General features: G+C 44.3%; 1 protein-coding gene across 3 annotated transcripts in view; it reads left to right on the forward strand.

The window, feature by feature from the left end:
* The window catches only part of ASB9 (ankyrin repeat and SOCS box containing 9), a 40,168-nt gene extending 14,659 nt beyond the window's left edge, over positions 1–25,509 (forward strand). Inside the window, exons 3-7 of one of the 3 annotated variants that reach the window (XM_060086964.1) lie at positions 2,044–2,151; positions 5,929–6,079; positions 7,781–7,915; positions 9,373–9,564; positions 25,431–25,509. In XM_060086964.1, coding sequence (XP_059942947.1) covers positions 2,044–2,151; positions 5,929–6,079; positions 7,781–7,915; positions 9,373–9,564; positions 25,431–25,480 — 636 coding nt within the window. In that variant the 3' untranslated portion in view covers positions 25,481–25,509. Of the gene's footprint in view, positions 1–2,043; positions 2,152–5,928; positions 6,080–7,780; positions 7,916–9,372; positions 9,631–15,823; positions 16,040–25,430 lie in introns of those variants that run through there. The other 2 variants (XM_060086963.1, XM_060086965.1) reach the window with 2 other exon arrangements.
* Positions 25,510–25,738: the final 229 nt, after the last annotated feature.

The following is a 25,738-nucleotide window of genomic DNA, read 5'->3' on the forward strand; positions in this document are numbered from 1 at the left end:
CATATACATATTTCTAATATATACCTGTACGTATATAAGAAATCCCGAACTTAGAGGCTTGATGTAACAGACATGTATTAGTTCCCAGTGTCTATGGGTCAGGAATCTAGACACAGTTTAGCTGGGTCAGGGACTCTTATGAATCTGCAGTCATAAGAGTGTGGACCAGAGCTTCAGGCATCTTGAGGCTTGACTAAGGATGGACCCCAGTCCAAATTCTCTTACATGGCTGTTGGCAAGATTCAGTTCCTTCTGGGTTTTTGTTTTTTTTTTTAAGCACACACTAGAAACTGCCCTTTTTCTTTTTTTAAAAATTTATTTTATTTATTTATTTATTTTTGGCTGTGTTGGGTCTTCGGTGCTGCACGCGGGCTTTCTCTAGTTGTGGCGAGCGGGGGCTACTCTCTGTTGTGGTGCATGGGCTTCTCACTGCAGTGGCTTCTCTCATTGTGGAGCATGGGCTCTAGGCACACGGGCTTCAGTAGTTGCGGTACGCGGGCTCAGTAGTTGTGGCTCACGGGCTCTAGAGCACAGGCTCAGTAGTTGTGGCACACGAGCTTAGTTGCTCCGCGGCATGTGGGATCTTCCTGGACCAGGGATCGAACCCATGTCCCCTGCATTGGCAGGCGGATTCTCAACCACTGCGCCACCGGGGAAGCCCCCTTCTGGGTTTTTTCACTAAAAGCCTCAATTCCTGGCTGGCTGTTGCCTGGAGACTGCCCTAAGTTCCTTGTCATGGCCCTCATCAAAACAATGAGCCAATAAGTGAGAGGACAAGAGAGCGTGAGAGCAAGCTGAAAGTCAGTCTTGAGTGTGTACACCTAAGAGTCACATGGCTAGGTCATAGGTATGTGTGTCATCAACTCTAACAGATACTGCCAAACTGTTAGCCTGAGTGGTTGTGTTATATTACACTCCCGCCAGCAGTATGACGGTTCCTTTTTTTTGTTTGTTTTTTTTACATCATTGTCAACACCTTAGCGTACTGTCAGATTTTGAGCCAGGTTAACTTTTTTTTTTAAGTTGTTGGGTTTTTTATTTTATTTTATTTTTAAATTGAAGTATAGTTGATTTACAGCATTGTGTTAATTTCTGCTGTACAGCAAAGTGATTCAGTTACACATATATATATATACATTCCTTTTCATATTCTTTTTCCATTATGGTTTCTCACAGGATATTGAATATAGTTCCCTGTGCTCTACAGTAGGACCTTGTTGTTTATCCATCCTATATATAATAGTTTACATCCGCTAATCCCAAACTCCCAATCCATCCCTTCCTCAGTCCCCTCCCCCTTGGGAGCCACAAGTCTGCTCTCTGTGTCTGTGAGTCTGTTTCTGTTTCGTAGATAAGTCCATTTGTATCATATTTTATATTCCATATATAAGTGGTATCATATGGTATTTCTTTCTCTGTCTGACTTACTTTGCTTAGTATGATAATCTCTAGGTCCATCCATGTTGCTGCAAATGGCATTATTTCATTCTTTTTTATGAGCCAGATTAACTTTTTTTGTAAATTTTTTAATTGATGTATAATTGATTTATAATGTTGTTTGTTAATTTCTGCTGTACATCAAAGTGATTCATTTATATATATATTAATATATATATATATATATATACATTCTTTTTTTAATATTCTTTTCCATTATGGTTTATCATAGGTGAGCCAGGTTAACTTTTTTTTTTTTTTACAGTTTTTTTTTTGTTTGTTTTTTTGGTTTTTTTTTTTGCTGTACGCGGGCCTCTCACTGCTGTGGCCTCTCCCGTTGCGGAGCACAGGCTCCGGACGTGGACGCGCAGGCTCATTGGCCGTGGCTCACGGGCCCAGCCGCTCCGCGGCATGTGGGATCTTCCTGGACCGGGGCACGAACCCGTGTTCCCTGCATCGGCAGGCGGACTCTCAACCACTGCGCCACCAGGGAAGCCCCCAGGTTAACTTTTAAAAGAATTGTCTTGTACTGAATTCATGACTGAAACCCAACCCTACAGAACTGTTGCTTTGCATCCCTTTCTCTGCCCATTTCCCCTCCTCCAGGGCTGGCTTGTGAACCTCGTCACGGCAGATCGTGTGTCCCCGCTCCATGAAGCCTGTCTCGGAGGTCATCCGTCCTGTGCAAACATTTTATTAAAGCATGGAGCTCAGGTAAGTGCAGCTGAAATCACACCTTAGACACCATGACTGAAAAATGACGATTTCTATCCGTTTTGAATACTTTCCAGAGTTTTTGATTAGCCTGATTTGAAATATGAAGTTTTTTTTCAAAAGTATTATGTCTATCAAGCTTATTTACTTTAGTAGTAGATGAAATACTGCATTTTTAGCTAGAAAGTCATGGTCTGAGCCTGTATCATTTTCTTTGATTGTCACTATTCATAAATAGCTGTTCGATTTCTGCCTTCATTCCTGTGGCTGGAAGGTAGTGACATATTGTAGAAAACACATAACATTTGGCTCCATAAGACCTGATGGTCCCAGACCATCTCTACCATTTACTAACATTGGAAACTTGGACAAGTTACTTAGCCTGTAAGCTTTAGAGTCTATATATGAGAAAAAAAACCAGGGAAAATACCAAAAAAATTTATGTAGCATATTTTGTGGTATTGTGAGGATTGAGAGGGATAAGGCATGTGATTATTATTTGGAGAATGGGAATCGGGATGACATAATGAAATTCTAGAGAAGGAAGATACGAAATCATTCAATTTGAAAGTAGGGACCAGTAGATCTTCCATTAACTTAAGTACTCTCTTGCTCAGAAGTGATGGGAAAATCTGATCAGGAAATTCTGTATGGGTTTCTCATCTTTTCTCAACCAGTCTGTACTGAGCATTTATTATGTGCCTAACTCTAGATAAAGATTTTCAGGAACTTCTAAACTAAATGAGGAGACAACCAGATAAACAGGTAAATGGCGGCATGTAACACTAACCACTTCAAAAGATAAACCCTGAAATCTTGGTAGCCTCATATAATAAAAGTTTATTTCTTGTTCAACTCAGAATCCAGTGTGGGTGTTCCCAGTTGGGTGGCTGTTTTCCAAGGGTGATTCAAGGACACAGGCTCCTTTCATCCTGTTGCTCCACTGTCTTCAACAAGTGGCTCCCATATGTGCTCCATTCCAGATGGCTAGAAGGGGAAAAGACATGGAGGATTGTGAATGGAAGCTTTTTAAGGGCCAGTCTTGGCAGTGACATATGTCACTTTTGCTCATATCCCATTGGCCAGAATTCAGGCCATGTCTAACTGCCAGGGAGGCGGGCAAGTGTAGTATGCCTCTGCGCCCAAGAGAGAGGAAATGAGTTTGTTTAATGCATAGTATCTCAGCCACAGCAAGCAATTACAATACGCTGTTTTTATCTGTTAGTTTCTTCTGTGTAACAAACCACCCTGACTTAATGACTTAAGACAGTAGCCATTTATCGCACAGTTCCTTGTGTTGTCTGGACAGCTCTTCTGGTCTGGCTGCTTCAGCTAACCTCAGTTGGGCTTACTGAGGCATTTGAGGTTAGCTGATAGATGGGCTGGGGCAGGCTGCTTCATGATGACCTTGGCTGGGATGGCTGGGAGGTCTGGGGAGACAGAAAATCTCTACGTGGTCTCTCATCCTTTAGCAGGCGGCCCAGGCCTGATCACATGGTAGCAGGGATTCCAAGAGCAGCAAAAGGGGGCAAGCTCTCTGCTTGCATCACACTTGTAACTGTCCCATTGACCAAAGCAATTCATGTGGACAAGCCCAGATTCAAGGATTGAAAAGATAGTCTCTGTCTTGGGATGGGAGGAGTTACTAAGCCACTCTGCAAAGGGATATGCATCCTGGGCAGAGAATCTGTGGCCAAATTTTGCAAACTACTGCAATGTAATAAGTATTAATAGTAAGGGGATTGTTGGGAACACATAGAAGTGTCCCTAATCCATTTATTTCTGATGGAGAGGGGGAGTCAAAAGATGCTTCCTACAGGAAATGATGTTACAATTGAAACCTAAAGGACCTGTTGGAGTTAGTCAGCTCAGTGGTGGGTTGGGGGAAATGATGGACTTCCCACCCACTGGAACAACAAACGCAAAGCCCTAGAAGTGAAAGTGGGGGCTTCAAATCGTTCCTTCAAATCATTCCTTAGAGACTTCCCTGGTGGTTCAGTGGTTAAGGATCCGCCTGCCAATGCAGGGGACACGGGTTCGAGCCCTGGTCCGGGAAGATCGCACGTGCCGCGGAGCAACTAAGCCCGTGCGCCACAACTACTGAGCCTGTGCTCTAGAGCCCGCGAGCCACAACTACTGAGCCCGCCCACCTAGAGCCCATTCTCCACAACTAGAGAAGTCACCGCAATGAGAGGCCCGTGCACTGCAACGAAGAGTAGCCCCCGCTCGCCACAACTAGAGAAAGCCCACATGCAGCAACGAAGACCCAACACAGCCAAAAATATATAAAATAAATAAATTTTTAAAAAACTGAAAAAAATAAGTCCTTATAGCAGCAGAATAGAGCAGGTGAGAGGGGTCAGAACACAAACAAACTTGCCGACCATGCCAAGAAAATGGGCTTTGTCCTGAGAGCAGCCAAGAGCCATAGATGAGTGCATCATGAGGTTTATATTTTGGTTAAGAAAACTTACCCCAAACTTGGAAACAGGGCCAGGACTAAGCAGAGGCGAGAAAGGAGCCTGGGGTGCAAACTCTAAACTCTGTTCACTCGCAGGGTCACTCAGCACTTTTGTAACCCTGGGAGCAAGTCTCTCCTTAAACTTTGCACCCTGGACATCTTTCATGCGTCACTAGTCCTGGCCTTGCGTGGAAATAGGGCATGAGAATGACGTCCTTGTCTTCACGGTATCATTGTTTAACAGGTTCACGAAAGAACTCCTTGATAGAGGAAAATGCATCTGCACTTGGCTTTGCTCTTTGCCATTCAATTATAGCCCAAACACTGTGAAGTTAGATGTTAACTTGTAAGTTTCAGTCTGATTTCCAGTGTTAGAAAAGATAGCCCCAACGATTATAGTTTTATGGCCCCATAGGATATTAACCACTTTTGTATCTATTAGCAAATTTATTTCAGCATTGCATCGACTGAGTATATAAATTCTCCTTTTAGCCATCCTTGCCATTTTACTGGTTCCCTCATTAATGAACGAGCTGAATAAAATCTTTGGCTTGTGTTCACTCTATATTTGGATGAAAGTGATGTTTTAAAATTTATTAATTTATTTTTGGCTGTGTTGTGTCTTCGTTGCTGCACGTGGGCTTTCTCTAGTTGTGGCGAGCAGGGGCTACTCTTCGTTGCGGTGCGCGGGCTTCTCATTGCGGTGGCTTCTCTTGTTGCGGAGCACGGGCTCTAGGCGCACGGGCTTCAGTAGTTGTGGCACGTGGGCTCTAGAGCGCAGGCTCAGTAGTTGTGGCGCACGGGCTTAGTTGCTCCGCGGCATGTGAGATCTTCCCGGACCAGGGATCGAACCCATGTCCCCTGCATTGGCAGGTGGACCCCCAACCACTGTGTCACCAGGGAAGTCCCGAAAGTGATATTTTTAAATTAAAAAAAAATAATGCATTAACAATTTTAAAAGGTTACTCTAACTGCTGTGGGGAAATTGGATTGGTGTGGGATGGGTCTAGGATGGCATGTTTAAAATAAGGTGATTAGTGGGAATTTCCTGGCCGTCCAGTGGTTAGGACTGCGCAGTCCCACTGCAGGGGGCACGAGTTCAATCCCTGATCTGGGAATGTTCTTGGTGCATTACATTCCATACCTCATCCGGTTTTTCACAACAACTTTGGGGAATTTGTTATTTTTTGTCCCCATTTTGTAGCTGTGGAATTTAAGGCTCAGACAAGTGAAATAATAGCTTGAAAATGGTGGAGCTTAGGTCTGAATCCAGGATACCCCACTGCCCGCTTTCATGTTGGAGCTTTTCTTTCTAGGTGAATGGTGTTACTACAGACTGGCATACTCCCTTGTTTAATGCTTGTGTCAGCGGCAGCCTGGACTGTGTGAATTTGCTTCTGCAGCATGGAGCCAGTCCCCACCCTGAGAGTGATCTGGCGTCCCCCATGCATGAAGCTGCTAAGAGAGGTAAATCTGTTGAGAATTTAAGTTTTCCACCCTCTCCTTCAAGGGACATCTTATTGTTGAAGGGAAGAGGGAAAAGGAAGTATACGGAGCAGTTGTTCTCAATGTGTGGATCCTGGGACCAGAAGCGTCAGCCTGACCTGGCATGCAAATGCAGATTCTTGGGCCCCATTCCAGACCCAGTGAATCAGTAACTTTGGGGGTGGGGTCCAGCCATCTGTGCTTTGTTTAGCAAGTCCTCCAGGTGATTTCTGATGCACAGAAAGTTTGAGAAGCACCCTTTTAGAACATTTGGAATGTTGCTCACTGCTGTGTTTCTGGAACAGGGCCTGGCATATGGTAGACTATCCATCAGAATTTGTGGAATGTGTTGTTGAACCCATGACCCCATAAAGTCAAGTTATTTTATAAAACAAATTATAGTCTTCTGTTTTAAGGCCTTAAAGAATATTGTCTCAGGGCCACCTAAGTTTGCTAAGTGAAACAAACTTTCAATTTTTGGAAATATAAGATGTTATATACAGTTCCGGGTAAGTCTCCCTATCCCCAGGTTTGTTGAGGTATAATTGACAAATAAGATTGTATATATTTAAGGTGTACAGTGTGATAATTTGATATACGTATACATTGTGAAAGGATAACCATAATCAAGTTAATTAACACATCCATTGCCTCATATAGTTCCCTTTTTTTGTGGTGAGAACATTTAAGATCTACTCCCGTAGCAAATTTAAAGTACAGTATATACAGTATATATATTATTAGCTGTAGTCACCATGCTGTACATTAGATCCCCAGAACTTATTCATCTGGGATAATTCTTTTCATAAAGTCACAGTTTTCCTGCTATTCTTAACTCTGAGACAAAAAAAATAAAATTGTAAGTTTTGCTTTTCTCTGATATTTCTCCTCCTCCTCGACATCATGATGACCGTACCTTGCCCCGAGGGCCATTTCCGCAGTGACTTCACAAAATGGCTTCCCCTCATCTTTACAGCAGCCCCATTTGACTGGATCCACCCATATTATAATTATCTCCCAAAGCACTGGCATTTCTTCATGAGGAGACATGTTAACTCATCATATTCACTGGACACATAGAACTGAAATGGTATAACAAGATAAATGCAAAGGAGCAATGTTCCAAGTATGATGTCCTAGACCAAGGAAGAGTGATTCTGCTTTCACCAAACCTAGTTGGCCACACTGGGCCTCACTCACGTTGGATTTGGCACCTTCCTCTAAGCCTCGCCTGTGCCTGCCGTGGCCTGTTTGTCCCAGGGCCTGCTCTTGGTGAGGTTGTAACTTTCCTTCCCTGTTCCACGGTCAACTCTGTGCCCTTTCTTCTCCAGGTCCACCTTTAGTCCCTGTTGTTCCATACCTCTCCTCAGCGCTCACTTTGATTTCTGTAATCAGACTGATTACAAAGCCACCAACAATTGAAAAAGGTGGGTGGCTGCTCGTTGCTTACTGTGGCTGGTACACTCAAGTGGAGTTCCACCCAGAGCTACAGATGCCATCTTATAGTCAACCCATTAACTGGTGACGGTGTTGAAGATCACTCCCTCTTCTAAATAGAGGAAATAGCTTTTGGTCGCTGGATAAGTTGTTGGAAAATTTAAACACACAAAAAATGGGCGAGGTGGTGTTTCCCTAGCTACGAGAACTTGTGTTGTAACTGTTTTCTCTCACTTTGGGCTGCAGGCCACGTGGAGTGCATTGAGTCTCTTGTGGCTCATGGGGGCGACGTTGACCGGAACATCAGCCACCTGGGCACACCGTTATATTTGGCTTGTGAAAATCTGCAGGTGGCCTGTGCCAAGAAGCTTCTGGAATCAGGTAAAACCAAAAGCAAAACATAACAAGGAAAGTAAATGAAAAGTAAATTAAAGGTATTTGAAAGCTCTTTCTATTGTAGCAGAAGAAAGAGCGCGGGCAATGGAGCCAGACAAGATCAGAGTTTATACTGACTGTGTTTCCGTGGGGAATTAGTTTAAACTGTTTCAACTTTAGTTCTCTCACTTGTAATGAGAATAGTGATGATAATGATGATGACATCTTCCAGGATGGCCCTCAATGCTTATTAGTTTCTCCTCCCTCCCTCTGGCCATTGATATTATTAGGCCCTGAGTAACTTGCACAGCTGCTGGCTTAGGGCCGAATCTTCAGATTTGGGGCCGCCTTCACCAGTTCTCTTTGACTTGGAAATATAACTTGCCCCATTTTTAGTCCATTGTAAATATTATATTTTTGAAAAGTCGTAGGTCGCATCATTCTTTTGCACCTTCCTGCTGTTATCCAGACCCTTCTTCAACACTTGGGATACCACTTCATCACCTCTTTCATTATCTGAGTCCTGGTTATTCTTTAAAAATCCAGTAATCTTGCCCTTTGCTGAATGCTCTTACGGTCCTCATTGCCTTCTACTCACTTGGCAGCCATTACCATGAATTAGGAGATTGGTTCCCTCTCTCCTTCTCTCCCTCTCTTTCTTCTATTACCCTAGGTGGATTTTAAGCTCCTAGTCAGGAGAGGGCCATGTTTGGCATCCCTCACAAAGCTAAGACCAATACAAGAACCATTCAGTTAATATTTGTTGACTGGACCTAGATTCCCATTTTACTAGAGGGACAGCAGCTCAGGTAAAGTCATATGTCCCCACACATCACAGCGGAAGCCAGCATCTGGACTGGGGTAGGGATTTGTTGAGAGTGTAAGGATGGAATTGGGTGGGATGGTCCTCGAATTCTACCTTATCCCTGAAGAGGAGGGCTTTGCCACCTTCCCTGTGATCTTGGGATTGGCCACCCCAATCTAGGCAATGCTGCCATAATTGATTGCCCTTCACAGTCCAAATCACGTGGTCCCAAGTCTCTGGTTCAAAACCGCATGGCAGTTGCTCGGCGTGTAAATGTGGATAATTGCCATAGATGAGATTTCACCATCTAGCCTCACTTCCGGCCTGTACTGGCTAATATTTGGGCTCCATTAATAATGAATGTGCAGCTTTCCTGCCACCAGGATTCTTCTTGCATGTATCACACCTGTGTAGAGTGCTCAAAGGCAAGATGTTCAACCTCATATGTCACAGAGCTCCTGTGGTACATTCAGTCACATTGTCAAGTGGCATTTTCCCCATATTCTTAAACGGAATCAAGTCATCTCCTGTTTTCTCAGGAGAACTACTGTGCCTGCTATGGATGCCCTTTTGGTAGGGAATTTTGAGGTGCAGTGCTTTGAGAAGGGGGTGCTTGCACTCTGCTCCTTGGCTGACTCTTGTTCTCGTGATTGTTTAGGAGCGAGCGTGAACCAAGGCCGGGGGCTGGATTCCCCTCTGCACGCGGTGGCCAGGGCGTCCAGTGGGGAGCTGGCCTGTCTGCTCATGGACTTTGGAGCAGACACCCAGGCCAGGGATGCTGAAGGCCACCGTCCCTTGGAGCTGGTGCCTCCAGAGAGCCCCCTGAGCCAGCTCTTCTTGCAGAGAGAAGGTGCTTCTCCTTTGCCTGAATCTAAGCCCTAATCCATAGACTCCTGTGGGCTCTAGCAGGAGGCAGGTACTTACCGAGTTCTGACTTCGGATGTTATGAAAAAGATTGTGCTCTGCCTTCACCAAATGTGGGGAGCTGAGATAGTTTAGTATTCAGCAAGGTACAGTACTGGTTATATAATAGATAACCATCCTGCTCTTTGGCATGTTGGAGACAGGCTGTTTGGATGATCTAATGTTCATATGTGGGATAGGCCAGCTTTCAAAGAATTAAGATACTGTTTTAAAATGTTAAAGTTACCTAAGACATGCTGTATTTTAAAAAAATTTTTATTGGGGTATAGTTGATTTACAATGTTACATTAGTTTCAGGTGTACGACATGCTTTATTTTTTTTTAATTTATTTTATTGAAGTGTAGCTGATTTATAATGTTACGTTTATTTCTGCTGTACAGCAGAGTGATTCACTTATACATATACACTCTTTTTCATATTCTTTTCCGTTATGGTTTATCACAGGATACTGAATATAGTTCCATGTGCTCTACAGTAGGACCTTGTTTATCCGTTCTATATATACTAGTTTACATCTGCTAACCCCAAACTCCCAGTCCATCCCTCCCCCACCCCCCCTCCCCCTTGGCAACCACAAGGCTGTTCTCTATGCCTGTGAGTCTGTTTGTGTTTCGTAGATAAGTTCACTTGTGTCATATTTTAGATTCCACATATAAGTGATGTAATAGGGTATTTGTAAGTCATGCTTTAGAGAGATGCAGCAGAAGCGTCTTTGGGGTTGTACAATGCCCCAGGATGTCTTACTGCAGTACAGATGGGCTGAACTACTGGGCATTTGGCTTCTGGGATGGGGGGTAAGAATGCAACTCATTGAGTATTACACGGTATTACTTTCATGATGCACAGCAATCAGGAGACATTTACTATTGGATTGGCCAAAAAGTTTGTTCGGGTTTTCCGTGCCATCTTATGGAAAAATCCGGATGAACTTTTTGGCCAATCCAATATAATATGTTAATCAACACTGAGTCCACACTCCTCTATTAATAAAAACTGACACTCCTGACCCAAACCACTAAACACTGGGGTTGAGCAGTGTGCAAGGGGGTAGGGGCACTTCCCTGGGCTGAGAGGTCACGGGTGGGCTGGGATGGGGAGAAGAGACCTAAGATTGCATTCTTACTTGTCCCTAGAGGTGGAGTGCAGCCAGCTGAGGACCTGCTTTTTTCTGCCAGAGTGCGGACTTTGTTGAGTCTTAGGGGTTGTGGGAGTTTGAAGCAGGCTTCCCTACCAGAAGGATTCTTTTTTTTTTATTTCTATTTTTTATTTGTTATTTTATTTTATTTATTTATTTTTGGCTGCATTGGGTCTTCGATGCTGAGCACGGGCTTTCTCTAGTTGCAGCGAGCCGGGGCTACTCTTTGTTGCGGTGCACGGGCTTCTCATTGCAGTGGCTTCTCTTGTTGTGGAGCATGGGCTCTAGGTGTGTGGGCTCAATAGTTGTGGCACGTGGGCTCTAGAGCGCAGGTTCAGTAGTTGTGGCGCACGGGCTTAGTTAGTTTCTCCGTGGCATGTGGGATCTTCCCAGACCAGGGCTCGAACCCATATCCCCTGTACTGGCAGATGGATTCTTAACCACTGTGCCACCAGGGAAGTCCCAGAAGAATTCTGATGTCATGTAATCTGGTTATTTTCTCCCCACGTGCTGAGAATTAGGGCTCTGGGCAGAATTGTAAAGTGGCCCCTGAATCCTTCTTCCTGCTACACCCACTGCCCCAGCGTACTTGTGGCCATAGCTTGCCTTGGGGCCCCCCAAACAGGGCCTGTGCTCCCCGAGCTGAGGCACAAGGAACAATCCAATAGAAACCCCTTTATGAGAAGCAGTGGGGTCACCCCCGGGCAACTCTGCCTGTACTTTGACAATTTCTTTCAAAAAATTGTCTCTCTATAGACGGGGCCGATTTCTCCAGCAGGCACAGATGGCACAATGTGTGGGGTCCACTATGTTTTTAGGGGCCCACAGAAATGTTTTAATTTCTTTTAAAATCAGAAGGAAAAACAATGAATACAACTCAACCTGGGTTATATTCATCTTTATACTGGCACTTGTCCCTGACATTGTATCTAGCACATGTGATTAGTAACTTCCTTCAAAGTGCCTTAGTGAGAGGAGATTAAGTTCAGTTGCCCCACACTATGCCTTCTGCAGCTCGTTAATAAATGCTTTGAGCACACTGGGAAATCCTTCATTAATATACACCTTGAGTACACTGAACATATGTGGAAGGTGCCCTGAATTTCAACACGGACCTTCTGAATGTGCTCTGAGGACCTGATTGAAAATATTTCCTTTCTTTCTTTCCTTGTATATATGTCTGTTTCTACCTCTCCTTGTTTTCCATCACCTGAGAAGTATGCAACCCAGTTTATCCTGTAGCTTGCAGTGATGCTATAGGAAATTGAAGCCAAATCCGGCCTCTGTACCCTGACACTGAATTAAATCTCGGAGACAGAGTTTTGGGTGAAGTAGAAGAGAATAGCTTTATTACTTTGCCAGGCAAAGGGGGACACAGCAGGCTAATGCCCTCAAAACTGTGTCCCGACCTGGAGGGGGTAGTGGGGAGTTTGATAGTAATGGTTCAGAGAGGGTGTGATCAGCTCGTGGACGTTCTTCTGATTGGTTGGTGGTGAAGTTGGAACCGTCTGGTTCCAGCTGGTCTGGGGTCTACGTGCTTGTGGTCAGCATGCAGTTAACTTCTCCCACCTGGTGGGGGCTTCAGCATCTGCTAAACAGCTCAAAGATATTGTTATGTGTGTCCCTTGAGGGGAACCAGGAGCCTGCCTCAAGGCTGCACTGTTGTTTCTCTTGACTGTTGCTCCCTTGTCTCCGCATCCCCTCCCTTCCCTAATTAGCATTGGTTTGAACCTGCTTCTTGGAACTCAGGGAAGGTCAGGGAGGCTGAATGAACCCTATTTCCTGTAATCAAGAAATGGGGGGGCTTCCCTGGTGGCACAGTGGTTGAGAGTCCACCTGCTGATGCAGGGGACACGGGTTCGTGCCCCGGTCCGGGAAGATCCCACATGCCGCAGAGCAGCTGGCCCCGTGAGCCATGGCTGCTGAGCCTGCGCGTCTGGAGCCTGTGCTCTGCAACGGGAGAGGCCACAACAGTGAGAGGCCCGCATACCGCAAAAAAAAAAAAAAGAAAAAAGAAATGGGGGACACGGAAGGGCTTTTGTGCCCTGGAGTCCCACAGGGTCCTGCTTGGTATCAAAGTTAGAGGCCACTGTACCCTTTTGGTTGCATTCTCAACCCTGGCCACACAATACAATGACCTGGGACACGTGTCTTTACAAAAACCAGATGCCCGGCCCCACCCGACAGTAACTGAAGCAACATCCTTGGGGTGGAGTTTAAAGCCCTCCCCGCCCCCAGTCAGGCTTGAGGGCTACTGCTTTATGGGATTCTTGAAGGTATACAGCTTTGCCTTTTAAAAAGTTTTTAATAACCAAAAGGGAATTCCCATTACAATTTAGTGCAGGGGCTGGGGATGGGAAATCATTTCCCATCTTTTTACCCTATGACAGGGTTTTTCAAGCTCAGCACTATATACATTTTGGGCCAGGTGGGGGCCATCCTGTCCTGTGCACTGTAGGATGTTTAGCAGCATCCCTGTCATCCACCCACTAGATGGTAGTAGCAACACCCCCCCACAAGTTGTGACAAACAAAATTAGCTCCAGACATTGCCAAGTGTCCCTAGGGAGCAAAATACTCCCCTCCCCCCTTGAGAATCACTGTCTTAAGATGTAAACACTTGGCTGGATCCCTATGCAAGGTTTGTGCTAGTTCACTTTTCACCTGTGAGTTGAAGCACTGGGACAACTCTGAATGCAGAATATAAAAACAAACATGAAAAGACCTGTATGCACAAAACTATAAGACACTGATGAAAGAAATTAAAGATGATACAAACAGATTGAGAGATATACTGTGTTCTTGGAATGGAAGAATCAACATTGTGTAAACGACTATACTACCCAAAGCAATCTATAGATTCAGTGCAATCCCTATCAAACTGCCAATGGCATTTTTCACAGAACTAGAACAAAAAATTTCACAATTTATATGGAAACAAAAAAGACCCCGAATAGCCAAAGCAATCTTGAGAAAGAAAAACGGAGCTGGAGGAATCAGGCTCCCGGATTTCAGACTATACTACAAAGCTACAGTAGTCAAGACAGTATGGTACTGGCACAAAAACAGAAATATAGATCAATGGAACAGGATAGAAAGCCCAGAGATAAACCCACACACATATGGACACCTAATTTATGACAAAGGAGGCAAGAACATACAATGGAGAAAGGACAGCCTCTTCAATAAGTGGTGCTGGGAAAACTGGACAGCTACATGTAAAAGAATGAAATTAGAACACTCCCTAACACCATACACAAAAATAAACTCAAAATGGATTAAAGACCTAAATGTAAGGCCAGATACTATCAAACTCTTAGAGGAAAACATAGGCAGAACACTCTATGACATAAATCACAGCAAGGTCCTTTTTGACCCACCTCCTAGAGAAATGGAAATAAAAACAAAAATAAACAAATGGGACCAAATGAAACTTAAAAGGTTTTGCACAGCAAAGGAAACCATAAACAAGATGAAAAGACAGCCCTCAGAATGGGAGAAAATATTTGCAAATGAAGCAACTGACAAAGGATTAATCTCCAAAATTTACAAGCAGCTCATGCAGCTCAATATCAAAAAAACAAACAACCCAATCCAAAAATGGGCAGAAGAACTAAATAGACATGTCTCTAAAGAAGATATACAGACTGCCAACAAATACATGAAAGAATGCTCAACATCACTAATCATTAGAGAAATGCAAATCAAAACTACAATGAGGTATCACCTCACACTGGTCAGAATGGCCATCATCAAAAAATCTAGAAACAATAAATGCTGGAGAGGGTATGGAGAAAAGGGAACCCTCTCGCACTGTTGGTGGGAATGTAAATTGATACAGGCACTATGGAGAACAGTATGGAGGTTCCTTAAAAAACTAAAAATAGAACTACCATACAACCCAGCAATCCCACTACTGGGCATATACCCTGAGAAAACCATAATTCAAAAAGAGTCATGCACCCCAGTGTTCACTGCAGCTCTATTTACAATAGCCAGGACATGGAAGCAACCTAAGTGCCCATCGACAGATGAATGGATAAAGAAGATGTGGCACATATACACAATGGAATATTGCTCAGCCATAAAAAGAGATGGAATTCAGTTATTTGTAGTGAGGTGGATGGACCTAGAGTCTGTCATACAGAGTAAAGTAAGTCAGAAAGAGAAAAACAAATACCGTATGCTAACACCTATATATGGAATCTAAAAAAAACAAAAAACAAAAAGGTTCTGAAGCACCTAGGGGCAGGACAGGAATAAAGATGCAGTCGTAGAGAATGGACTTGAGGACATGGGGAGGGGGAAGGGTCAGCTGGGACGAAGTGAGAGTGGCATGGACATATATACACTACCAAATGTAAAATAGATAGCTAGTGGGAAGCAGCCGCATAGCACAGGGAGATCAACTCGGTGCTTTGTGACCACCTAGAGGGGTGGGATAGGGAGGGTGGGAGGGAGACGCAAGAGGGAGGGGATATGGGGATATATGTATGTGTATAGCTGATTCACTTTGTTATAAAGCAGAAACTAACACACCATTGTAAACTCCAATTAAACTCCAATAAAGATGTTAAAAAACAAAACAAAACAAATATGACTTCAGGTAACATTTATGCTTCACTGATAGCTTCTTATATTTGAATATCTTAAAACTGCTAAATTATAAAAGTATTTGCATCCAGAAATATGACCTTATTTTTTTTTTAAAGTAAAGGTAAGGAAGGCATTAAACATGGATTTTCTTGTCATTGCTGGGAATTCCATACTTTTGTAATTCCAAAATTAGCTCCCATAAGCCTCCATTGGTGAGACTGAGCTTTGAAGGTCTTTGTTCTAAATCAAAACCTAGCAAACTCATTTCAATGAGATACCAGAAAAGAGAGAACATGGCCTAAAAATGCCTCCTACAAAAAGCAGAACATGGTCTTAAGCTGCACCATATTATTTCCTTATAATAGTGTCATAGCTTGTATGCTTTCAACGAAGGAAGGGAAAAGTCTTAGATCAGTGAAACCCATGGGTGACTTGTCTTATCATCTTTCTCCAGGGCCCCCTTCTTTGATGCAGTTATGCCGCCTTAGAATTTGGAAGTGCTTTGGGATCAAGCAGCATCATAAGATCACCGGACTCAGCCTCCCTGAGGAGCTGAAATGGTTTCTCCTCCACATTTAAATGTGTCAAGGGAATGGCATCACAAACAACAGACAAAGGTTATCGAGTGTTGAGGCCACTGGGATTTTAAAATAAAGTCAGGTTTATTAGAGTTTGGCTAGTTTTTTTTTTTTTTCAAGGAGATTTTTATTTGTAAAGGAACATACTGGGTACTTTTGTGTCATTGGTTGGAGGGCATGAAAAATTCCACCACAGCCCTCCGCCCCCTGCCGCCTGGAAGAGGGTGGCTAAGATAACAAGTATGGTGTTGATCGTGCCAAGCACTGAGCTGGGAACACTTTATGCTTCACCTAATTTAGCTCACAGCAACCCCACCAGGTGGGTACTATGCTCTCCCCTTCTCCAGGTGAGACCCTGAGACTCGGGGAAGTCAATTTGTCCCATTACCCCCAGTGAGGACAGGCAGCCAGATTTGAGTGTAGGTTTTCTATTGCTAACCTGGGGACTTGTGAGGGAGACAGAAGTTTCCAGTATCACTCTCCTGGCTCCATCTCTGCTACAAGGGAAGGAAGATTAAAGAAGCAAGACATTTCTTTGACTACGTCTGACTCTATTTTTTTTAACCTTCCCTGTTCTTATGACAAGACCACCACTGCCCCAGTATAGGATAGTGGGCAGTTCTTTCTCAACCAAATGTCCTATACATATCAGGCATCTTCTAGAACCATGCTGTTCAGTGCAATAGCTGCTAGCCCAGTGGTTCTCAACCAGGAGCGATTTTTCCCCTTAGGGGATATTTGACAATGTCTGGAGACTTTTATGATTGTCACAACTGAGGGTGAGGGTACGCCTGGCCAGTGGATAGAGGCCAGGGCTGTTGCTAAATACCCTACAGTGCACAAGACAGCCACCACAGCAAAGCATGACCCAGCCCAAAATGTCAATAGTGCCAAGGTTGAGAAACCCTACACCAGCCGTATGTGGCTATTTTAAAAATGTAAATTAATTAAAATTAGATACAATTAAAAATCCAGTTCCTCAGAATCATGAGCCACATTTCAGATGTTTAATAACCACACATGGCCAGTGACTACTGTATTGGACAGCACAGACATGTATAGATCATCACAGAAAGTTCTGTTGTTCCATTGTTGCAGAAATTCCTATTTGACATCACTCTTCAGATGCTCGAGAAATGTTTTTTTTTTTTTTTTTTTTTGCGGTACGCGGGCCTCTCACTGTCGTGGTCTCTCCCGTTGTGGAGCACAGGCTCCGGACGCGCAGGCTCAGTGACCATGGCTCACGGGCCCAGCCGCTCCACGGCATGTGGGATCTTCCCGGACCGGGGCACGAACCCATGTCCCCTGCATCGGCAGGCGGACTCTCAACCACTGCGCCACCAGGGAAGCCCTCGACAAATGGATTTTAACTGCCTTTCAGTTTCTGGTTTATATGAGACCTGTGATATAATTTAGTAATGATGGCTGTAGTTTGTCTTCTCTCTGAGACATGAATTTGGTGCTCCATTGGATCAAGAGAAAGTAAGAAAATGTTGTACCCGCTTAAGGCAAATACTTACCTGTAAGATGACATATGGCCTAGATGACCTGTAAAGATATTTCCTATGTAATTTGTGATTCTAAATTCAATTTGCTATATGAAAAAGAAGACTCCAGAATATTGTTCTAAAATGCCCAACTAGTCACCCAGAAGATGGCGCTGCTGGCACACAATCATTTAAGCTCCTCATAAATGACCCATTGTAAGATGGTTTACAACATAGGCTCTGGAAATTTCCATGCAGGGATGAAAAGTTTGTAGTGGTAAATTCCATTGACACTGGGTTTTCTTCTCTTCCAGTGTGCTCAGAAATTCAAATGTGAATTTATATCACCTCCCTGCTTTTTTTTTTCTTTCTTTCTTGGTCTGATCATGTTTACATTTTTAACTGCTCAGAATTTAGACAGAAAACGAACACCAACAGCATAGCGCTTGCTAGTTCAGTTAATTTCATTAGTTCATTTGTTCAGGACATATTTAGTGAGTGCCGGGCGCTCTTCTAGGCACCAGGGTAGCCACAGTGAAGGAGATAGGCAAAGGTACTGACTTTCTGGATCTCACACTCTAGTCGGAAGAATCATTTGCTAGGGAGTAAGGAGCTTAGGCATTTTGCTATAGTTTTCTTTTTGAAAACACTAGTTTTTGTTTGTTTGTTTTTAAAATAGCCTGGTTTCTCATAGAAAATGTATCGGACAGAATGTTGCTTATGTTAATCTTCTCTTGGCCAAATTCTCTGAGTTTAACCCAGGACTGTACAAAAGTACTAGAACAGCATTTTTCTTCTCAGATCTTCCAGCCAGTTAACCAATTTGCAAATCCATGTAATAGATGGTCATCTGCACAAATGGGAAAAATACCACCACCACCTGCCTCATTGCAACTTAGGAAAATTTCAAATTACTTCACTTAGCAGTGCTCAGAAAGAAAATTCTATTTAAATAGAAAGTCTATTTTTATGAGTCTAGATGTGGTTATATTTATAAGTGATATATACCTTTGAACGCTTTATCATCACGTTCTGGCACAGCCTCATAAATTCCATCATCAAAGCTGGTTCGGTGACATTTAATAGAACCCCACCTTTTTGAATGAGGGATGTAAATTTTCAGCATCGTGAAACCATCTTTTAAAAATGCGAATTACTTTGTCTGTTTTAAGAGTGCAAACTTCCCACATATATCTTGTAGCCCAGTCTCATATTGTAAGTTTACTACATTCCTTTGGTTTTATCCAGTAGAAACGTTGACCACTTGGTACAAGAAGAGGCCAGCGAAGGATGATTGATGTATCCTGCGTTTATACTGGGGCTAATTGACATGGTTTGATACTCCATGTTCCAGGCTGGAGTAGTTAGTCATTAAGCAGTCCCTCGGGCTCAGAAACAATGGAACGAGATGTGCTCTGCTGTCTGATCTGGCGCACGGGGTGGGGGTGGGCATTTACAATCTGATGAAAGCCCAGCATTAGGGCTAGTGTAGAAGACCTGATCAGCAACAAAATCAGCTAAACAACGGCTCCCGTTTTGGAGGGCTTGCTAAGGGCTAGACCCCTCGCACCAGTATTTTATAAGCCTTACCTTCCAACCTTCACAACTCTGGCATCCCCATTTTACAGATGGGGATGCACAGGGCGAAGGAATTTGCAAAAAGTCACAGGTGGTGAAGCCAGGGTTTAATGCAGAAGCCAGAGCTCTTAACCATTATACGCCCTGCCTTCTGTTTTCTTCAGTAAATCCCAGAGCTCTGGTTCCTGGGTCCTAAAGCCCTGCCTAGTTTCCCGGAAGTCCTTGGACGTGGAGGCGGAGCCACGTTCTTAGGTCAAAGGTCTCGGTATGAGGTCAGGAGGCTGTGCCGGGTTTAGATCGAACATCACCCAACCCTTACCCCTGGGAGCTCCCAGACTTGCTGCGTCTTGAAGCAGGTGGGTCAGCCTTGCCCTGCAGTGATGCTGGTGAACAATGCCTTCCCGTGGGACCAAGCCCCGCGTGGCAAAGGAAGTTTTTTTTCGAACTGAGAGTATTTGGTACTGATTTCATCAGCGAAAAATCGTTATCTGTAATGGGCAGGGTGGAGGGGAAGCCGTCTGGGCTTTGAACAACATCGTCTGGCTGTGCATTTGCGAGTTCTGCATGTTTTTTTTTTCTTGCTGTATTAGTGTTCTATTGCCGCATAACAAAGTATCACAAACTTAGTGACTTAAAGCAACATGAATTTATTATCTCATAGTTTCTGTAGGTCAGAGGTCCAGGCATGGCGTGACTGCATTCTCTGCTCAGGGATTCACAGGGCTGAAATCAAGGTGTTGGCTAAGGCCACAGTTCTCATCCAGGGCTCAGGGGTCTTCCTCCAAGATGACTGGCTGTTGGTAGAATTCAGTACCTTGCACCTGTGGGATTCAGGTCCCTGTTTTCATGCCTGCTAGCTGTCAGCTCAGGACTGCTCAGTATCTAGAGACCACCCACATTTCCTTGCCATGTGGTCCCCTCTGTAGGAAGTTCACAGCATGGATTCTGGCTTTCTTCTAGGCCGTGGAGTGCATCTCCCTGCATTCCTATGCTGTGACCAGCTGGAGGAAACTCTCTGCTTCTAAAGGGCCCACCTGATGAGGTCAGGCCTACCTGGTTAATCTCCTGCTTTGGGACCTTAATTACACCTGAAAAATCCCTTCAAATGAGCACCTAGATTAGTGTTTAATTTAGTAACTAGCAGAAGGAGTGTGTACACCAGGGGCCCAGAATCTTGGGGGCCATTTCAGAATTCTGCCTACCATACCTACTAATGGCTAATAACCATCAATGTTGTTTCAATTTATCTGAGGTCCGATATATAATCACATGATAATGATGGTTTTTGTTATATAATCATACATGTATATAGTGCTTACTCTATATGAGGCATGGCTCTAAGAATTTCACAAACATCAAGTCATTTAATACTTATAATAATCCTGTGATATACATTTTATAGCTAAGGAGACAGCCACAGAGAGGTCAGGTAACTTCCCCCAGGTCATACAGGACTGTCAGGGACCACATAATTCCTTTAATCACATCAAGCCTAGATCAACAAGTTTGGCAATGATGAAGGAAGGGCTAGGTGAGGCCAGGAAGTGGGACTTCTCAGCCTTGCCTCCACTCCCCCTGGAGCCTGCTCGCTAAGTACAAGGTCACTGGCATGCCTGCCTGTGGGTGAGGTGGGGGAGTGTGGCTCTCCCTTGTACTGGCTGTCACGATGCTTCTGTAAATCTAAGTATGTTGTGGACTGAATGTGCCCCACCAAAATTCATATGTTGAAATCCTAACCCCCAATGTGATGGTATTTGAGGTGGTGTCTTTGGGAGGTGATTAGGTCATAAAGATAGGGCCCTCATGATGGGATTAGTGCCCTTATAATGGAGACCCCAGAGCATTCTATTGCCTCTTCCACCATGTGAGGACACAGTGAGAAGATGGCCATCTAAGAGCCAAAAGCTGGTCCTCACCAGACACCACATCTCCTGCCGCCTTGATCTTAGACTTCCCAGCCTCCAGAAGTGTGAGGAATAAATACTCGCTGTTTAAGCCGCCCAGGCTATGGTGTTTTTGTGATGGCAGCTTGAATGGGACCAAGACAAGGAAGGACAGTTTCAACTAGGCAGATGTTTTACAGGAGACTTCACTACTGTTTATAGAAACCAGAAGGGAAACCAAGTAACATGCTTATAACATGCAGCTATGTTTGCTACTGGTCCACCTCCTGGCCCCTGGCCAACTTCCCTCAGGCAGAGGACATTGGTCCTTCCCTCTCCCAACTTCCCTTCAGCACTTACCTGTGATGTCTCCTCCACACCCAGGAGCGTGAAGCCCAGAGACAGGCAGCAGCCTCCAGGTCTGCCTCCTGCTCAAGGCCCACCTTGCGTACTCTAGTTTCCCGTCTGATTCCTTGGGGATGTCACAGGAAGTCTCTTCTATCAGATGGCCCAGCAGCCCCCAAATGCCAGGGGCACTCACCATCAGAGGCAGGATAAGGGGGACTTCTGTTGGCTGTAACCTGGAGGCTTGTTTTGGTGAGTCGGGAACAGAAGCTTCCAAGCCTTCCTGTGTCTTTCTCTGGTCCCACCCTTCAGAGTGTGTGGGTTGAGGAAGTTGCGCTCCGGTTTGGCTTCCGCCTCGGACTTGTCTTGACGAGGAATGCGGCAGGCATTCTTGGCACGCTCTCCTCAGTACAGAAAAGGGCCCAACCTTCACGCTATATCCCCCATGATGTGCTGGAGGAGAACGTCCTCCTGTCTGATACACCCTACGAGACCTTTGGACTCCTTCAAGTGTGTAAATTCTCACTGATTTGCCAAGATTGATTTTCTACCCTTTATTTCACAAAATCCATTGTGAGGCCGAAGCAAGTAAAATTGATTTCCCCTCACTTTCCTCCCCACCCAAGGTCTCTTTGCTCACTCCAGGCGATATGAGATTTTTTTTCAACTTTCTATGCCCTTTTGAAAAGCTTTTTCTTTTTTAAAGTACAGTGAAATCAGGTGGTTCTACAGGCCTGTGTGGGAATTTTAATGTGATGTTTTAAGTGTTTAAGCTTCATTGGCTTAGAAGATACCTCTGTTGGAAGATACTTCTGTTAGAAGATAACTCTGCTGGATGCCTGAGTATTTACGTTGTAAACATTGGGCTAGGACCATGAAAACTGGGGACGGTAGCATCCTGCTTTTTGTCCATTTCACATGTTGTGTGTTTGACTTAAGAATGCACTTCAGAAAGCCTCAGGTGGAAATTTCTTCCACTGAGTTGCATTGTACAGACTCAAATGTAGTGGGTCTGTGTTTTACCCTTCTACATAGGATATAAGAAATGTCCCATTTCTTTTAATTCTCAAGTGAATTGGTTCCAAACCACTATCATCCTGGCTGGAAATTCAGCATCAGTCATATTATGGACCCCACTGAAGGGTTAAGCAGAGATCTCAAGCGTCTTATGGTACCCGGAACACGCAAGGAGGGCCTCCTGGTCTTAGGTCGAGGTGGGCGCTGATGATGTTTGTTGTCCAGTCCCACGTGGTTTCTTGGATACAGGAGGCTCTGTGGCAACCACGTGACCTAATGCTCAGATGGAGGCTGGGAGCCCTGGTGCCTGAGAGCCAGCCTCCCTCAAGATACCCTGTAGCAATTCTCTCTTAACGCTGTGCCACTTCTCCAAGCTGTTGTGTGGGAAGAGGGCATGAGCACACACTTCTGGCACCCACCCCCAAACCACAGTCCCCTTTCAGTCTTGGGAGAATTAACGTCTCCCCGTGTTAACAGATTCCACCCTAGGTCTCCAGGTGTTCTCTGCCTTCAAGCTCTGGGAAAACTTAACATGATCCCCTCAGTGAGTTTCAGAAATGCAAGTCAGGAAAGTGGGCACTTAGCACAAAAGGTGCCTCCCTTTAGGGAACCCCAGCCTCCAATCCCGAATTATAAATGTTCGTGAGCCCAGGGAAGTCCAGGCTCGGGTAGTTGCTGTTATTCCAATGAAACAGGAAGAGTGAGTAGGAGGAGGCGACTTGGTAGGTGAGAGGGTGGAAAAGATGTGAAGTGATTGTCTCCAAGGGTGGAAAAGTTAACTGTACCGGAGAACCATGGTAGGATAGTTGGGTATGCAGAGTACCCACCTGAGATCTGTCGTCATGATTGTGTTTCTCCTCCAGCCACGCTCAGCGCTCAGGTGCTGCCCTGGCATGGGTGAAGTGCTGGGAAAGAGGGCCAAGGGAGTTAAGAGGAGTACACACACAGTGTTCATTGCAGCACTATTTACAATAGCCAGGACGTGGAAGCAACCTAAGTGTCCATCGACAGAGGAATGGATAAAGAAGATGTGGCACATATATACAATGGAACATTCTTCAGCCATAAAAAGAAACGAAATTGAGTTATTTGTAGTGAGGTGGATGGACCTAGAGTCTGTCATACAGAGTGAAGTAAGTCAGAAAGAGAAAAACAAATACCGTATGCTGTTTAGATTCCACATATATGTGGAATCTAAAAAAAATGGCTCTGAAGAACCTAGGGGCAGGACACAAATAAAGATGCAGATGTAGAGAATGGACTTGAGGACATGGGGAGGGGGAAGGGTAAGCTGGGACGAAGTGAGAGAGTTGCATGGACATATATACACTACCAAACGTAAAATAGATAGCTAGTGGGAAGCAGCCGCATAGCACAGGGAGATCAGCTCGGTGCTTTGTGACCACCTGGAGGGGTGGGATAGGGAGGGTGGGAGGGAGACGTAAGAGGGAGGAGATATAGGGATATATGTTTATGTATAGCTGATTCACTTTGTTACACAGCAGCAACTAACCCAACATTGTAAAGCAATTATACTCCAATAAAGATGTTAAAAAAAAAAAAAGGAGTACACAGTGGTATGGTTGCTGTCTAAACTGGGCAAGGAGGGATAGGAGGACGGGGCTGGTAGACAGTAAAAAAGTGGTACGGCCAGTGGGTTGGAAGTCCCAGTGACCTCAGTGAGTCAAAGAGCTATTGGTATCTAGAGCAAGAGGGATGGATTGTTAGTGAGAGGCTGGAAATCAAGATTTTGGAGGTAGTTTGGTTATTGGAGATGACAGACCTATGAAAAAGTGAGTGCATTAAGTGGGTGGGTTAAGGAAAAGATCATTGGAACTGAAGGCTGCAAGGAACAGAGAAGTGAGGAGATAGGGTGAATTACCTTCTCCATGAGCGGGAAAATTGCCAAGAACAATGACAAGCATAAAAGGTTAAGAGGGAGGCAGAGAGCCAGGTCTAAAAACCAGACGTTTGTTGGTGATCGTAACGAGGAGGGCTGGGGGGTTGTATCCTCTGGTGATATTCCTTTAAAAGGAGTTAAAGGTTTGAGGGAGGAGGAATAGAAATGATCTAGAACAGAGGTTGGCAAAGAATGGTTAGCAGACCCAATCCATCTTGCCTCCTGTTTTTGTAAATAAAGTTTTCTTGGAACAGAGTGACACCCATTCATTTACATATTCTCATTGTCTGCTTTGGCACTACGTCAAAGTTGAGTAGTTGTGACAGATGCCATAGGCCCGCAAAGCCTAATTTACTTACTGTCTGGTCCTTCACGGAAAAAAGTTTGCCGACCCCTGAACTCGAATTAGCAGTGAAGAATATTAACCTCACAGTGAAAAGAAAGCAGAATTAATATCACAGTAACTGATCTTGCCATACACATGTCAAATCTTTCTGTTCCTTTCAGTTTGGGTCTGCTCTCGGTCACCAGATCAAACATTTTGACTCAATAGATATTTTTTTTTCCACAGTGAGATCAACCCATTGGATGGTTGAAATGACAGAATGACTGGCCACTTTAACTTTGCACGTGGATATATTTTTCCATGTAAGCCAGAGCCAGCGTACATGATTATAATGTATGAAATGTACGGAGGTAAATTTCATCAGGTTGCAAATCCAGATTGCCAGTTATTCAAACATAAACCGCAGGCTATAGCACTGCCCTACGGCTTGTTAGCGTACTGAGTAAAGATGTTGGTGGATCTGGCTTCCACAACCAATTTCCTGTTCTAGCTTACCTTGTTCCTTGCTATTAGTCTTAAGAATGGGAAACTGTCCTACGTGGCTTTGCCCAGTGTAATGAGACAGGCAAGCGTAGCATTCCTAGAATGGTCGATCTGAGGTTTGTCAGGGGTCACTCACATTCCTTCTCTGGAAAGTTGGAATCAAGCAAAACAAAGACTCAGAGAATGCTCAACTGTGTCAAGTAAATGGTGGGGCACTGGAGTAAATATTCATGTGTGCCTATTGTTAAGCTTCTTGAAATTATCTTTTTTCTTCCTTCTCTTTCTGGAAACTGAAATCTATACAGCTTCTTCTTCCATGAGATCTTTGTCCTTTCACTGAAACTAGCTTGAGTAGATTCTATTCCTTAGAACCAAATGATTACTGAAACAGTCTGAGTGCCAGATTCTTGGTCATAAGGGGGTCCATTGTCTTGTCTCTTTTAGGATTAAGATGTGTTCCCCAGGTCGGTCGTCCTCTGTACCCTTTGTCATAAGGAGAAAACAATATGGAGGGAGCAGCTCAAATGCAAGTCAGCCTTTACCCTTGGGAAGACCATCAACAAACAGCACTAACCTAACGGAAGCTGAGTCAGAAGGTACACTTTCTGTAACAGATACACTTTTCTCGTCTTACTAGGAAGGACTGACACTTGAATAGCAAGAGCCACTGGGGTTATTTGCCACCCGAAGATAGCCTAGGGATACTCGCAGACAAAGCTAAGAGTGATCATTTGAGGTGCACATGGTTTCCT

This window comes from Mesoplodon densirostris, chromosome X (assembly GCF_025265405.1).
Source record: "Mesoplodon densirostris isolate mMesDen1 chromosome X, mMesDen1 primary haplotype, whole genome shotgun sequence".
NCBI classification, from domain to species: Eukaryota; Metazoa; Chordata; class Mammalia; order Artiodactyla; family Ziphiidae; genus Mesoplodon; species Mesoplodon densirostris.